This window comes from Astatotilapia calliptera, chromosome 9 (assembly GCF_964374335.1).
Source record: "Astatotilapia calliptera chromosome 9, fAstCal68.1, whole genome shotgun sequence".
Classification (NCBI taxonomy): Eukaryota; Metazoa; Chordata; class Actinopteri; order Cichliformes; family Cichlidae; genus Astatotilapia; species Astatotilapia calliptera.
In genome coordinates this window covers 14,798,703-14,812,020 of record NC_137430.1, presented here as the reverse complement: position 1 = coordinate 14,812,020, position 13,318 = coordinate 14,798,703, and the positions used below count along the sequence as shown (strand labels likewise).

General features: G+C 39.2%; 1 protein-coding gene across 5 annotated transcripts; it reads left to right on the top strand.

Annotated features, from left to right (window-relative positions):
* The first annotated feature begins 294 nt into the window (after positions 1-294).
* nup58 (nucleoporin 58) lies at positions 295-12,741 on the top strand. Of its 5 annotated transcripts, XM_026180012.2 has the most exons (14): positions 295-787; positions 1,339-1,499; positions 1,588-1,620; positions 1,735-2,013; positions 2,158-2,326; positions 2,458-2,523; positions 2,787-2,961; positions 3,332-3,411; positions 3,665-3,783; positions 4,008-4,090; positions 4,259-4,460; positions 9,807-9,890; positions 10,623-10,721; positions 11,154-12,741. In XM_026180012.2, exons 1-14 carry the CDS (start codon positions 708-710, stop codon positions 11,321-11,323), a joined length of 1,800 nt encoding a protein of 599 aa, XP_026035797.1. In that variant the 5' UTR covers positions 295-707; the 3' UTR covers positions 11,324-12,741. The 5 variants fall into 5 exon arrangements, with proteins under 5 accessions (XP_026035797.1, XP_026035798.1, XP_026035799.1 ...); XM_026180013.2 differs by lacking the exon at positions 9,807-9,890; XM_026180014.2 differs by lacking the exon at positions 10,623-10,721.
* Positions 12,742-13,318: the final 577 nt, after the last annotated feature.

Genomic DNA, 13,318 nt, shown 5'->3' with positions numbered 1-13,318 from the left:
TTTAGGTTTATTAGGTTACCAAAAACTATTAATGATACAAACCTGTGAACCATTCATCCGCCCTGGGTTCAGAATAATGGAACTGTTGCTCGTTTATCAGGTAAGTAACAGATTATTTAAACTCACAGAGACAATGACAATTTTGAAACAGCATTGTGCAACCAGTTATACTCAGCTTTGCAAATACACTAATGTACTCTGAGCCGTTCTTCGTTGTTGTTATTGTAGTCTGTAGCTGCTTCTTTTATTTTGAAAGAAACACCGGATTCAACATACATCCGCTGCTCAGGACTGCCAGACTTAATCCCATGCGCATGCGTGACACATCACGAGACGCAAAATCTGCGGGGATGACGGTTAATGTAGTTGAAAGAAAGGAAATCCACTACCCAAAATGCACTAGCATTTAGGATATACCAGGCGGGGAATAAGAAAAGTGACACCATGCGTGAATGCACCCTGCGATAATTGTCAGGTTTAAGAAATAGAAGCAGAGGAACAGGTTGTGTAAACATAACAGGTGGCAACTGAATATTTTGGGATTTAGTGAGAGAGCTGATGAGTTCAAGTATGTTTTGGTGAAGACGGGACCGCGGATTCGGCCCTCACGCGGGCGTCTAAGCTAACTGTCGTATTAGCTGTGATGTTTTCAGAAGTGAGCTAAGCCCACAGCCGATTGGTGTTGACACCGTGCCTTTTAAAAGAAAATGTCTAGCTTTAACTTTGGTTCGGGAACTCTTGGGTCCACCAACACAGGTGGAGGATTCGCATTTGGGGCCGCAACCAGGTAACGACAAATTTTAGATAGCCCACTTAGCTAACGCTAGCATAACCAGAGGTATCTTGGCGTTAGCAGATACGGCTTGCGAGTTTCAAAGTCAGTGCTGGGTACGTTGTTTTCCCGAGCTACTCAGCAATGTCGGGTTATAGATGAGGATTTTAATTAGATACATTTGTAAACTCTGTTATTTGAAACTTTGCACATGCACGCACTGCAGAGTGAACTCTTGCAAATTGCGGGCTGCCAAGAGAAGTCTTTGAAGTGACAATTAAGCTATAGTAATTGTAGTTACTTTTTATTTTTTAAGAGGGAAATTAGTTCATTACTGGTAATAATGTGATTGGGATTACCATACATCTGTAAAGCACTTATCACCATTTAGGTTTTCTATATAGAAATTTAAGACCCTGTGTATTTTCTTCGACAAAATCCTAGTTGTTAATCTGTGTGTACTGTAACCATAACACAATGTCAATCTTTTATTAGTTTGAAACTTGGCAGATATTGTAGAAGAATGTATGGGCCTAAACATATTACTTTTTTTTTTTCTTCGAAAGTGCTCCTGCGGCCAATACCGGTGGCTTTTCTTTTGGTACACCTTTGGGTACAGCAAGTGCAACCCCCAGTACCAGCACCAGCACCCCGTCTCTTGGCCTAGGAGGCAGTCTTTTTGCTCAGAAACCTGCTGGAGGATTCTCCTTCAATACACCTGCCTCAAGTAAGAATGCAAAATAATAAAGAAATAAAAGTATTTGTGATATTTCTGCCAGCTGCCCATCTTATGTTGGGACCTTGTGTTATTTCAGGTGCTGCTGCGCCCACTACAGGCCTCACATTAGGTATGTTTGGGGTTCTCTGGGGTATTTTTAAGTTGAAGAGCTTCTGAACAACAGGTAATGATTGTGAATTTTTATTTTTATTTTTTTATTTAATAAACAATTACTTTCTCTCAGGTGCCCCAGCCAATACAGCTGCCACCACTGGCTTTAGCTTGGCTTTCAACAAGCCCACAGCCTCAGCTACGCCGTTCTCCCTCACAGCTACTAGCACCTCTTCGACAGCCGCTGCTGGGACAGGCTTGACGTTTGGCTCTGTCCTGACCTCCACTGCTCCACAGCAGCCTACAGCCACTGGCTTTGCCCTCGGTCTCGGCGGAGCTACGACCACCACCACGGCAGCCTTAACAGGTCCATCACTAGGCAGCAGTCTCTTCTCCAGCACTGTGCCTACAGGTGAGAGGCAAACTGTCAGCTTTACAGAGCTGATGTGTTAAATACATGGCCAAGTGGGAGTACAGTGAATGCTTTGAATTACAGAGTGTTCGTTTTAATTAGTTGTCACAGTTCTATAAACTGTATGACTATTTCTTGCCGCAGGTCTGAGTCAGACTACTCTTGGTGCAGGAGGCGGGTTATCGTTCGGTTCTCTGCTGGCAACCTCGACAGCGTCATCAGCAGCTCCTGCTCAGAGTATCGGCCTGGGTGGAGTCGACTTCAGCACTTCCTCTGAGAATAAGAGCGACACATCATCTGGAGCCAATGCGCAGTACGTCCTGCTGACCAACACGGTCCTTTACTGTCTTATGGAATATGTCTAATGTCTCACTCTGCTGTTAATGTTTAGCACCGACTATCCTTTCTGTTCTAATGATGAAAAACACTTTTTCTCACCCTCAGGGACAGCAAAGCTCTAAAAGATGAGAACCTGCCCCCAGTTATTTGTCAGGATGTTGAAAATTTTCAGTAAGTATCGTTGTGTGATTTATTTATTTTTTAATTTTTTTTTTTTAATCGGGTGTTTAATAGGTTGAATGCAGCAGTATGACCCAACCCAAATTTTATCTGGTGAGGTCTCTAGGAGTCCCCATTCTGTGTAAAATCCCAGATGCATACATATAGTTTGAGTAGTAGCACTTTGAAAGCATATTTTGATAGTTTGCCATATCTATCAGAGAGCTTTTATGTCATCTACAAGTGATTTCCTTCTTTTCTTAATTCTTTTGCAGAAAATTTGTGAAAGAGCAAAAACAAGTTCAGGAGGATATAAGCAGAATGTCATCAAAAGCCATTTCTAAAGTCCAAGATGACATCAAGAGCCTCAAACAGCTTCTGTCCGTCAGCGCCAGCGGTCTGCAGCGCCAAGCTTTGGCCATCGACAAACTGAAACTGGAGACGGCACAGGTAAAAACGGTGTACTTATGTTGACACAGGTGTCTATTTCTGATGCACATTATTTGTCATTAGAAAGTCAGTAAATCAGAAACTTGCATTCCAAACTTCTAGTGGATACACAATATATAGTGTATGCAGTGTTGCAAAATATATAAGTCAGGAAGTCCAGTATCAGTGTTCATTTCCCAAAACATCTGTAGCTGTACCTAAGATAAACAGAATTATTTTAAATTGGACTTCAGATGAACTTAATATGTGGGTTAACCTTTCCTGTTCCTTATACCTCACAAACTAAAAATATGAAAAAGTTTCCCTTGGAAATCTCACAGATTTTTTTTTTCTAGATGTGTCTGACTTTCCTCTTTCCTTTGTTGCTAAGGAGTTGAAAAATGCTGACATAGCACTTCGTACACAAAAGACCCCCCCTGGACTTCAGCACGAGAATACGGCTCCATCAGAGTAAGTAAGCTATTGGATGAAAGTCAGAAAGTAAATCCAAGGTCAATGTGTGCTATTGCAGTCCTTTAGTTCTCATAGACTCTGTTTCAAACGACTCTATTTCATTTTAATATCATAGGACAGCAATAAAAAAATACACTTGGCCAGTGGATGTTTTTGTCAAAAAGCTTCTCTTAATAGTTGATTCAAAAGGTTAATAATGAACATTGCTTAATGTACTGAGATTTAAAATATGTGTCCCTTTTGTGTGTAGTTATTTCCATAGCCTGGTAGAGCAATTTGAGGTGCAGCTTCAGCAGTACCGGCAGCAGATAGAGGAGCTGGAGAACCACCTGACAACCCAAAGCAGCGGCTCTCACATCACTCCTCAGGGTGAGAACACATTTGTCTGGCTGTTAACGTAATTCTGTTCATGTTAAAGTTCGGTTTGATCACAGTGTTACATGTTTCATTAACAAACAGGCTACAGATGTGTTTGCATTCAAGATGAAGAGAAAAAAGACAGTTTCTGGTTCTTTTCTTTTCTGTAACCCACCCTGTTTTATTAAAATACATCAAATATTTATGCAGACATTTTTTTATGCTTTTGTTTACAGATCTGACCTTGGCCATGCAGAAGTTGTATCAAACATTTGTCGCACAGGCCGCCCAGCTCCAGTCTGTCCATGAGAATGTCAAGGTCAGTTTATTCCCTCCTGCTTTTACATATGTTAATAATAATAATAATAAAAAGATCCTCATTCGCATTGCTTGAAATGTAATGTGTAATAATGTATAGGACTGGGTGACGAGGCAGTTGTAGCGTTTTCATTTAACGTGTCTTTCTCTCTGGTGTCTTGTTGTATAGATTTTGAAGCATCAGTACCTCTCCTACCGCAGAGCCTTCCTGGAAGACTCCACGGATGTGTTTGAGTCCAAACGGGTGTCTAACAGGAAATGGCAGAGCACGCCGCGAGTCACTACTGGGCCTGCTCCGTTCTCCAGTGTGCCCAATGCTGCAGCTGTGGCCATGGCAGCCACATTGACCCAGCAACAGCAGCCAACTCCAGGTCTGACTGCCTACAAGTTCTAGCAAGTTTCTCCTTTGTTAGGAGACTGAAGGAGAGGAAGGAGAATCAATAATAAAAGCAAGTTGTGGAGAAGACAGGATCAGTGTGCTTTTAACATATTTTGGTAGCAAATAACTCAAAAGGTGAGAGAGGATGATTAAAAGTACAAAAGTAACAGCAGCCTTATCTGGTGTTAAGGTATCTGTGCTTTCTGTAGTGAATGAAAAGAGGCTAGAAAGGAAGAAATGAGAGAAATCTGTTGCTTAACTTTAACAGGAGACATTTGTGCTGCCTTACCGTCTTGTCTCTGACTCTCAGTACAAGGGTTGGGAACATTTATTTTATGCACCTTACAATTCAAGAGTGAGGACATTAAATAGATGGCCCCAGAGCAAAATGAAGACCAAATCCCTTCTGTTAATTTCTCTCCTCCTCCGTGTGCCCTCTCTAATGGGATACCAGAGCAGCTTTATGGCTGACATCACTGGGGAAAATGCACAGTGGTGGAAAAAGTCGAGCAATCTCATTTTGAATCTGGAAACTTCTAAACCTCAGTTTTGGGTTTTGTTTTGTTTTAGCAATGCTAAAAGTGAGCCTAGTACTCAGTTGAGGTTGTTGTGTAATGAAGTTAGGATAATTAATGCACTTGCTGCGAATTTTGTGGTTTCTGAATGATTAGTCCAGGTAGTGGTGCATCTTTAGATTTTTGTCACGTCAGTCTGGGCGTTGAGTTGGTGTACGTCTATGGCAATGTAGCCCCAGCTATCTTAAATCCGAATGATATCTCAGACGTGTGGGAAACACCAGTTAATCTGACACCGAATCAACATGCTCCTCTCTGAATATACAGGGTAGTAAAATAAGAAGAGAATATATTAAAGTTGTCATCCCCACCGTTCCTTCAAGCACACAGCTTCTGTTGCCCAAGGTCTTACAAGTAAAAAGTCTAGTTTAGACACAGATATTCACTTTAGAGAAACCATTCTCTAAATAACCTTAACCTAATGACATTTACAGTTTGACTGTCATGCTGTTTGTCAAATTCTTTCTACTCTTTGACAGTAACAAAAAAAATACTATTAAGTACGTTGTATTAGGCATAAATACACGGATTAAACATTGTGTTTAATTGGAAATTGATTTGGCATTTTGTAGGAGCTTATATCCTAAAATATCTAAATGAGACTCTTATACTGAGCAGTCAAGGACTCAAATTCAGTTTTGTTAAACTACAGCCAACATAACCTTAAGAATATTTACTGCAACATCTGGTTTGAGTTGTAAGCCATTTTTACTGGCACATCAGGGTACCTGCATACAACTAACACACTAAGCTATATATTACGGTAGCATGCTTTTGCAGTCTCTTTATTGACGTAACTTCAAAGGTTGATGGGATGTAAAGGCAGGTTGGTTTAAAAATGTTAGTCTGATCTCTACTCATTTGACAAAGCTCATGAGATGTGCTTTGACTGTTATCAGATCTGCTGCCCACCAGATGTTTGCTAATTTTTCCATTTTTAATGAATATTTCACATACTTTTGAACACTTATTTGGGTATGCAGATGGAGTTGTACGTTAACACCTAAACTAATTAACTATGTGCCAAGTAGGTATGGGACTATTTAACTAATCCATTCCTTAGCCACTGTTTACTGAAAAAGAAAAAATAACAACAACTTAACACACAAGCCACAATAGTTATTATTGTGTGGTAGAAGTGCACACCACCTCGGTGCCTGCTTAAGATTTTTTTTTAAATTTCATTAAAAATCAAATAATTTTTTTTGATCACTTGTTCATTTTATCCATTTGTGCTCTGGGTATGCTAGCTATCCAACAAGGCTGTAGTATATGAGGTTAACATGAGTCGGGTTTGTAAATTATTTTTGGCTAGGGTAATTGATTGCTTTATTTAGCAAATCTCCCACCTTTTCTGCTAAGCCTAATTGCAGGCTAGTATATTTATTTATATATTTATTTTTTCTGCTTAAAGGTGACCTGTTTAGATTCATTTAGTTGTTGCATATTAAACATGTTGAAAGTTTCAAAATGAGTTTAGTGTACAAGTAATCCCAGCAAACCAAACACTCAGCCTTCAGAACTCTAAATGCAAGTTTTCTAATATTTTTTTCTTAACTCATGACACTGTTTGGATTGCATTTATATAGCGCTTTTCTAGGCACCCAAAGCGCTTTACAATTCCTCTATTCATTCACTCTCACATTCACACACTGAATAACAAAGGATTATCATTAATATGGTTATAGTAGCCCCACCCACCTGCTTTTCACAGCTTTTTTTTTTTTTGCAAGGGGCAGCCAATCAGAAGAAAGTTGACTGAAGAGAGAGGAGCTAAAACAGGTTTGTTTCAGTCAGTGGATGAACTGAGGGGACGTGAGTCATGCAAATCTAAGTAGAGCTCGAAATATAATAGGTCAACCTTAAACTTGGGTCATTATTGAAATGTCATGTTGGAGGGTGATCAGTATCACAGCATTTAAAGATGCAGTGGGCTGGAGTGGTTTTTTTTTTTGGGGTTTTTTTGTTTGTTTTTTGGTAGATTCACATCCGACCTGTACACATGCCAGATGAGAATGGGCCTACACTGTTCAGATTTCTGTCTCCATGGACATTGGGTTAAGGTACCAAAAGACTCAGGACTGAAAATAACTCTGAAATGTACTTTTTTCTAGTGGAACTAAGGCTGAGAACGGTGAAAAGCCCCGGTCACTTACTGGCCTAAATGAAGCAGTGTTCTCAGTGTGTTTGTGTTGTGAACAAGGAGCTGAGGTTGGTCTTTTATGTGGACAGATCATTTGGATAATGAATTGTCAGCAGTGACAGTAAGTGTGTGCATTATCTCACTGTTCAATACCTTGATATATTTGGCTGGTTTGGTTTTAATAAAGGCCATACCACTGTAACTTGATGAAAGTGATTTCACTTAAGGGCTACTGTCAGTGCAACAGGGCTGGATCATTTCACATAGAGTTCATTTCAGAGAAAATGTGGAGCTAAAGAGCTGTTCACAAGTTGTGATTTCAGGTATTTTATCCAAGGCGATGGTATGTTGTACAGACATTTGCTTCTCAATTCTGTAAAAAGTCTACTTTTCTTGTTGGTTTAACTGTTTGGTAGTTCAGAAGAGAACAATTTGTTGCTGCTCACACTGGTCCATAAGTACCAGTGAGATACATTAGTGCCAAAAGAAACTGGTCTGTATGGCCACATTGTGTGTCTTGATTGTACAGGGGAGTTTATTTTCCCACCATTTTTCTCATCTGAGGATACAGCGTTGCTTGTTGTAGATAGCGCTGCGAGCTCAGCAGTATTGGCACTCAGAGGAATAAAGATTGGAAAACTGCCGTTGAACATGTCGCGATACAAACAGGAATTCATTGAACCCACTTCCAGTAATCATCGGCATACTGCTGCTGATTACGGTGGTGTATGGGTAAAAAAACAACCTAAATGATTAATTGCTAATGAAAACACTGCTGCTTTTGGACAGTCAGTCCTCTTATCAAACGCTAGGTTTTTGTTTGTTTTTGTAGGATTTAATGGAAGTCCACACTCATCCAGAATTTGACATTCTGTGCAGTTTTGCTCACACTTTAAAATATCGTCTTCCACACCTCTACAGTCTCACTTGGCACAATAATGACTATTAAATAATGTAATAATTATTGGTCTGTCAAAGTTGTTTTGACTTTGAAGGTAATTGTGGATATTAAGCCACATTAATACTCTCTAGTTGGTATCTTCTCACTGTCAGTAACGTGTATGCAAATGCTGTATTTTCATGAGTGCTAATATAACAGCTGTTCCCATTTACCTCTTTTTTCCTTTTATAAAAGAAGTGAAGGAATTAATGTGACTTTTTATTTATTTATTTTTTAAATGGTAGGTAGATTACCAGTGTCACAATTTGCCTACATGAACCTGAGATGCTCAGTAATGAATCTGAATTATACCTTTTGGTATCTTTGTTTTTCTGTGTGTTAAGCTTGAGCACAACAGTTCACAATAATGGGCCTGATTAGTTGACTGTTTGAATGTTGCTATTATCTCCAAAACATTTCCATATTCTTTGTCATTTATAGTGTTTAGTATTTTGTTTGTTTGTTTTTTCCCCTGCTAGTGGCGTTCAGGAGGCATGACTATTACAGGGTGTTTTGGAACCAGTAGAATTTACTGTTAGTTATCTGAAATTAGACTAAAAAAATCAATCTCTTGCAGGTTTTAGCTTGTCATCTCTCTCTAAAGTCAGACTCGATCCAACAAAGACGGATTTGTAGCTTATAGTAATTTACAATGGAGCTTTTGTTTTCATAATCGGTGTAAAATTATTTAAACGAACGTAACAAAGGTCCTTCAGTTTATGTTGGACGCATGACTCAAAACTTGACCACGCTGTCTTTCACAGGCAAACTGTACCAAATCACTGATTTTCTTTGTTTTGACCAGTTTACACTGAAAGGCAGCCATGAATGCCGTTTTCACATTTCTTATCTAATTCTCCAGTGCTTTTACCTGTAACCTTGTGTTTTAATCTTATATATCCAATGCCTGTTGATACAGTATATTTAATCTATAAATATGTTGTGCCTTTTAAAGCTATATTCAGTAATTGTGTGATGCATTTTTAAAAAGTTTTTTTTAAATTAAATTTTAGGTATGCTAGTTCATTCACTCTCAGAAATCTTGAATTTGGAAACTTGTCAAATGCAGTAGCACTTAGCAATTAACAGCCAATTTTTGTTCCAAACTGTTTGTTTGTGTTTTATGTAAGTGGAATTGCATATTTAATTGAAAATAAATTGGTTTTTAAACAAAGAAACGCTTGTCCTTGTTTCTTTTTCACTGAACTTGTTTTAAGAATGTAGACTAATTGAAAAGCTCCCAAATTTGATAAGATAAAAGAGAATGCTTAAAGAAAACAAGACAAGTTTCTGAGTGAAAGAACTAGCAGTGCTTCCTTTTTCCCTCCCAGCTTGCCAGCAGTGATAAATGCGCTGCTGATTAGCTGGAATATTATAGTTGAAAGCCTTTATAGCAGGATAGTACATATTCATATGTACTTTGTGAAAGCCTGATCCGTTGCCTAATTATTGTCATATTTCAGCTCATGTGAGGTTGCAGTTAATTAGATGCTGTAGTCTTTTGATGCCTCTGTCGGCGCAGTCATTAGATCAGATTATCATATTTTATTTGAATCAACTGCAGGACTTGTTTCTAAAGCTAAAATAAAGCTGTCAGCGTGACAGCAGTGCAGTTTACTTTGTGTTTTTTGTCTCACATAAAAGAAGAGTAAAAGCCTGTGCTCTCTCTTTGTGCCTTAGGGACCCAGGCGCCTCTGGGGGCAGGGTTTGGAAACCCCTTTGCCTCAGCATTGGGCACTAGCTTGGGCTCTTCTACCCTGGGAGGTATTACCTCTGCTTTTTTTTTTTTTTTTTTTTTTTAAATGAATATTCCCTGTTTTCTCGTGTGTTTTATTTTTTGCTAGACCCCTGCATACTTTGCCATTTCCCCTAATGTTACCTGGTGGTTAAATCAAAGTGGGTTTTTAAAGAAAATGTATTTGAGTTTGGTTGTATGACAGACTAAGCAGCTGGTGTGTATGTGTCTGACAGAGTGGTGCAGTCAGAGCTTAGCTGTTTCTCTTTTCTGCTCTGCCTTTTGCGAGGAGTCAAGTGCGTTCACACCACACACAAAAACTGCAATCCTATCGTACAGTTGTTACCTGGTAAACAGTTTCACTCAGCTGTCACGGCGAAACGCTGTGGTGTTAAAATACGGGCATGTCAAATTGCAAATCCACTTGAGAGTGTGGAAGCAAGTGGTCTGAGCGCACTCAAAAGTATTGTCTGTTTTCTCGTAGTTTGGGTATTCGGTGAAATCTGCCGTTTTTCTTCCTTTGGCCTTTGCTTTGCGGTGTAGTGCACTGTGAGTCCTGTTTGATTCTGCATTATTCGGTCAGAAGTTAAGCCAAGTGTGGTGCTCTGTGGATTAGTTTATGACTTTTTTTTTTTCTTTTTTGCTTGCTTTTGTCTGCTAATGCCTGCCAGTGTGTAACTCCTGAGGCGCTTCTTGTTTTTGTATCTAGTCTAGGCTGTGTGCTTAGACCAGTCTGACTTCCATGTCACTCTCTCCCACAGGTTTTGGTGGTGGGCCAGGATTTGGTGGGGTGGGGACTGGGGGGTCTTCTTTTGCCTTCTCTTCCACCAATAAGCCCACAGGAGGCAGTCTGAGTGCAGGTACAATACATGCTGTATATAGCACCTTAACACCTGGGCCACCAAACATGATGGCAACAAAGAATAAAGGCTCAGCTCGCTAAGTGTATAAAGTTTGGAAAGGGTCTAAGCTGTAACTGTGTCTCATTAGTGTAATGTAAATGGAACTGCAACAAGTTTAGTATATCCATATTTTAAAGTTATAATGAACGTCCCAGCAGTGGGTAAATACAGTTATGTGTATATATGTTTGTTTGTGTGTGTTGGCACTTTAGAATCTTGGGGGTTTTAAGCTAGGATGGCAAAATCCTTATAAAAAACCTCTGAATTTCATTTGAACTTCCTTTTTCTGACACCAGATTTTCTAAATCCTCATGTTATTCATGTTTTATCTTTTTGTTTTTCTCGTATTTGACTGTTTTTTGTTTTTTGTTCCTTGTCTTGCTTTACTAGGTTTTGGTAGCACCAACAGCTCAGGCTTCAACTTCAGCAACCCTGGCATCAACCCCTCTGCCGGCCTGACATTTGGCGTGTCTAACCCACCTCCTGGAGGCTTTGCCACAGCAGCACCCTTACTCCAGTTGAAGAAGCCCCCAGCTGGTAACAAAAGGGGCAAGAGATAGAAACGGGAAATGATAGACGCATGTTACTGAGCAGCTGACCAGCTATGGGTTTGTAGCAAGTACAGCTTGATCTCCCAAAAGCATAGAAGACGATGCTAAAATGACCATTACCCAACCAAAACGGAGGAAATATGCTATTCTGAATTGTCCAGTCTTCTACATGCATTTCTTTTTAATTTACCCACATTCACGTTTTCCTGTTGGATCCAACTCTGCAGAGGGATTAGACTACAGAAATTAGAGCAGAAGTACACGAGTGACTCTGTTTTTAGCAGTGATTACTTTTGCCTTTGGTAAAGAAGGGAGGACCCAAATCAATACAGTAGGCAGCCGCATGTAAAGATAGGATAAAATAGCATTTATATCATTTTAAGCATGGATTTAGCTCATTTGCATTGCTTCAGAATGTTTTTCTTTCTGCACACTTTGGTCTGTGGTGCTACAATGCTTTTGGGATTGTTGGCTCACTTGCAAATTGCTCAGTTACTGGTGAGAAATTGCTTAAGCCAGAACATTTTATAAGACAACGTTTTTTCCGTTTGTTTTTTTTTAATGCTTTGAAATGGTTCTGCTGTGCTCCACAAACTGTCAATCACAGAAATGCACTCGAGCGCTTCCCAAATGATCACGTGGCCCAAGGATCGTCCAGGAAACGATCAGATAAGATTTATGGAGCAATGTTTGTGGCAGAGTTTCCGTCTGAAGTATCAAAGGAGTGTAATATTACATCCTAGATAGTTTTATAGGCTCCGGAGCGTCCAGGGTTGTTGTTTTGTTTTTTTGAGAAGCACAGTTTTATTTTTATATCAAGTAGAGAAAGACATGAGATTTGAGAGGTAAAAGTGGACTAGAACCTTGAGCTGGCCCATTATCTAGCTCATGTAACCTGTGTTTTGTTTTTTTTCTTTTGCTACTCCATCCTCATTAATTACTTTTAGACACATTATGGTTTTTGGTGTTTTGCCCCTGTGTACTGTTGCAAGAACTTGAGATTCGAAACTTTGTGCTCTTCGTATTACATGAGTTCATTAGATGTTAAGTTGGTTGAATTTGAAAGGGATTTCATATGCATATTGTACCTGCTCAGTTTCTACATGTGCTAGAACAAATCTGCACTTTCCAGTGTATGTGACCTGACGGTGATTGTGTGAATGTGCATGTGTTTCTGTCACACAAGTATGAAATTGTCTCTCTGGTCTGATCATATTTCCTTTGAGTACTGGGGCTGGTCGGGGGTCAGATATTCTGCTTTTTTTTTTTGTTTGTTTTTTAAATTGTCCATGTTGTTGTTATTATTTTCTAATCACAGTCTGTGGAATCCTGAATTTTCTAAAAGCTGTTTAATAATAAAATCTCCAATATGATGTTTTGCCTGTTTGTGGCATCACTTCAATAAATGTGTGTTGACACAGGAAAAACTCTGTCATCAATATGTTGTATGTCACATGCTTTGCAGCAGCTCTTCCCGCATCTGATATATTTTCAAGTCATCACACGAAGCAAAGTTAACCCAGACTGTTTGTGACAACATAATTGTACTATGAAGCTTTCAAGGCTGTAAGCCATATAATGCCAAAGTTTGGGAAGTTGCCCTAAAATTAACGCTTTCACACTAACTTCTACTGTTCCTTTAAAAAAAAAAAAGGCACAGTCTAGGTTACAGATTCCTTATAATGTAGTCAGGACCTAAGAGGCCTTCTGAGGGTACATCAGTCTCTCTAAACTCGAAACTAATGTGTTTGTCCTTTTGCAGTGTTACTTTGGTCTTCCACTTTTCTATCTAAAGTTAAATTTTATCTTAATAAAAATATTAAAGCCAGTGACCAGTTTCAAAAGAAAGTTTATGTTTAAAGTTTTGAGACTGTAATAAAACCCATAAAGATTCCTCTAAACACATATCTGATTAAATGTATCATTTATTCAATTTGACCGACAGGTTTTAGCGTAACTAACATGAGGGAAAAGGTATTTTCCCAATGATCAGTTAGTCTTACT

Bases quoted from the DNA above. Each gene is read 5' to 3' on its own strand.
- nup58 (XM_026180012.2), top strand. From the start codon at position 708: ATGTCTAGCTTTAACTTTGGTTCGGGAACTCTTGGGTCCACCAACACA. The intron at 3,412-3,664 runs GTAAGTAAGCTA...TTTTGTGTGTAG, and splicing joins GAGAATACGGCTCCATCAGA to TTATTTCCATAGCCTGGTAG. The intron at 10,722-11,153 runs GTACAATACATG...TTGCTTTACTAG, and splicing joins AGGAGGCAGTCTGAGTGCAG to GTTTTGGTAGCACCAACAGC.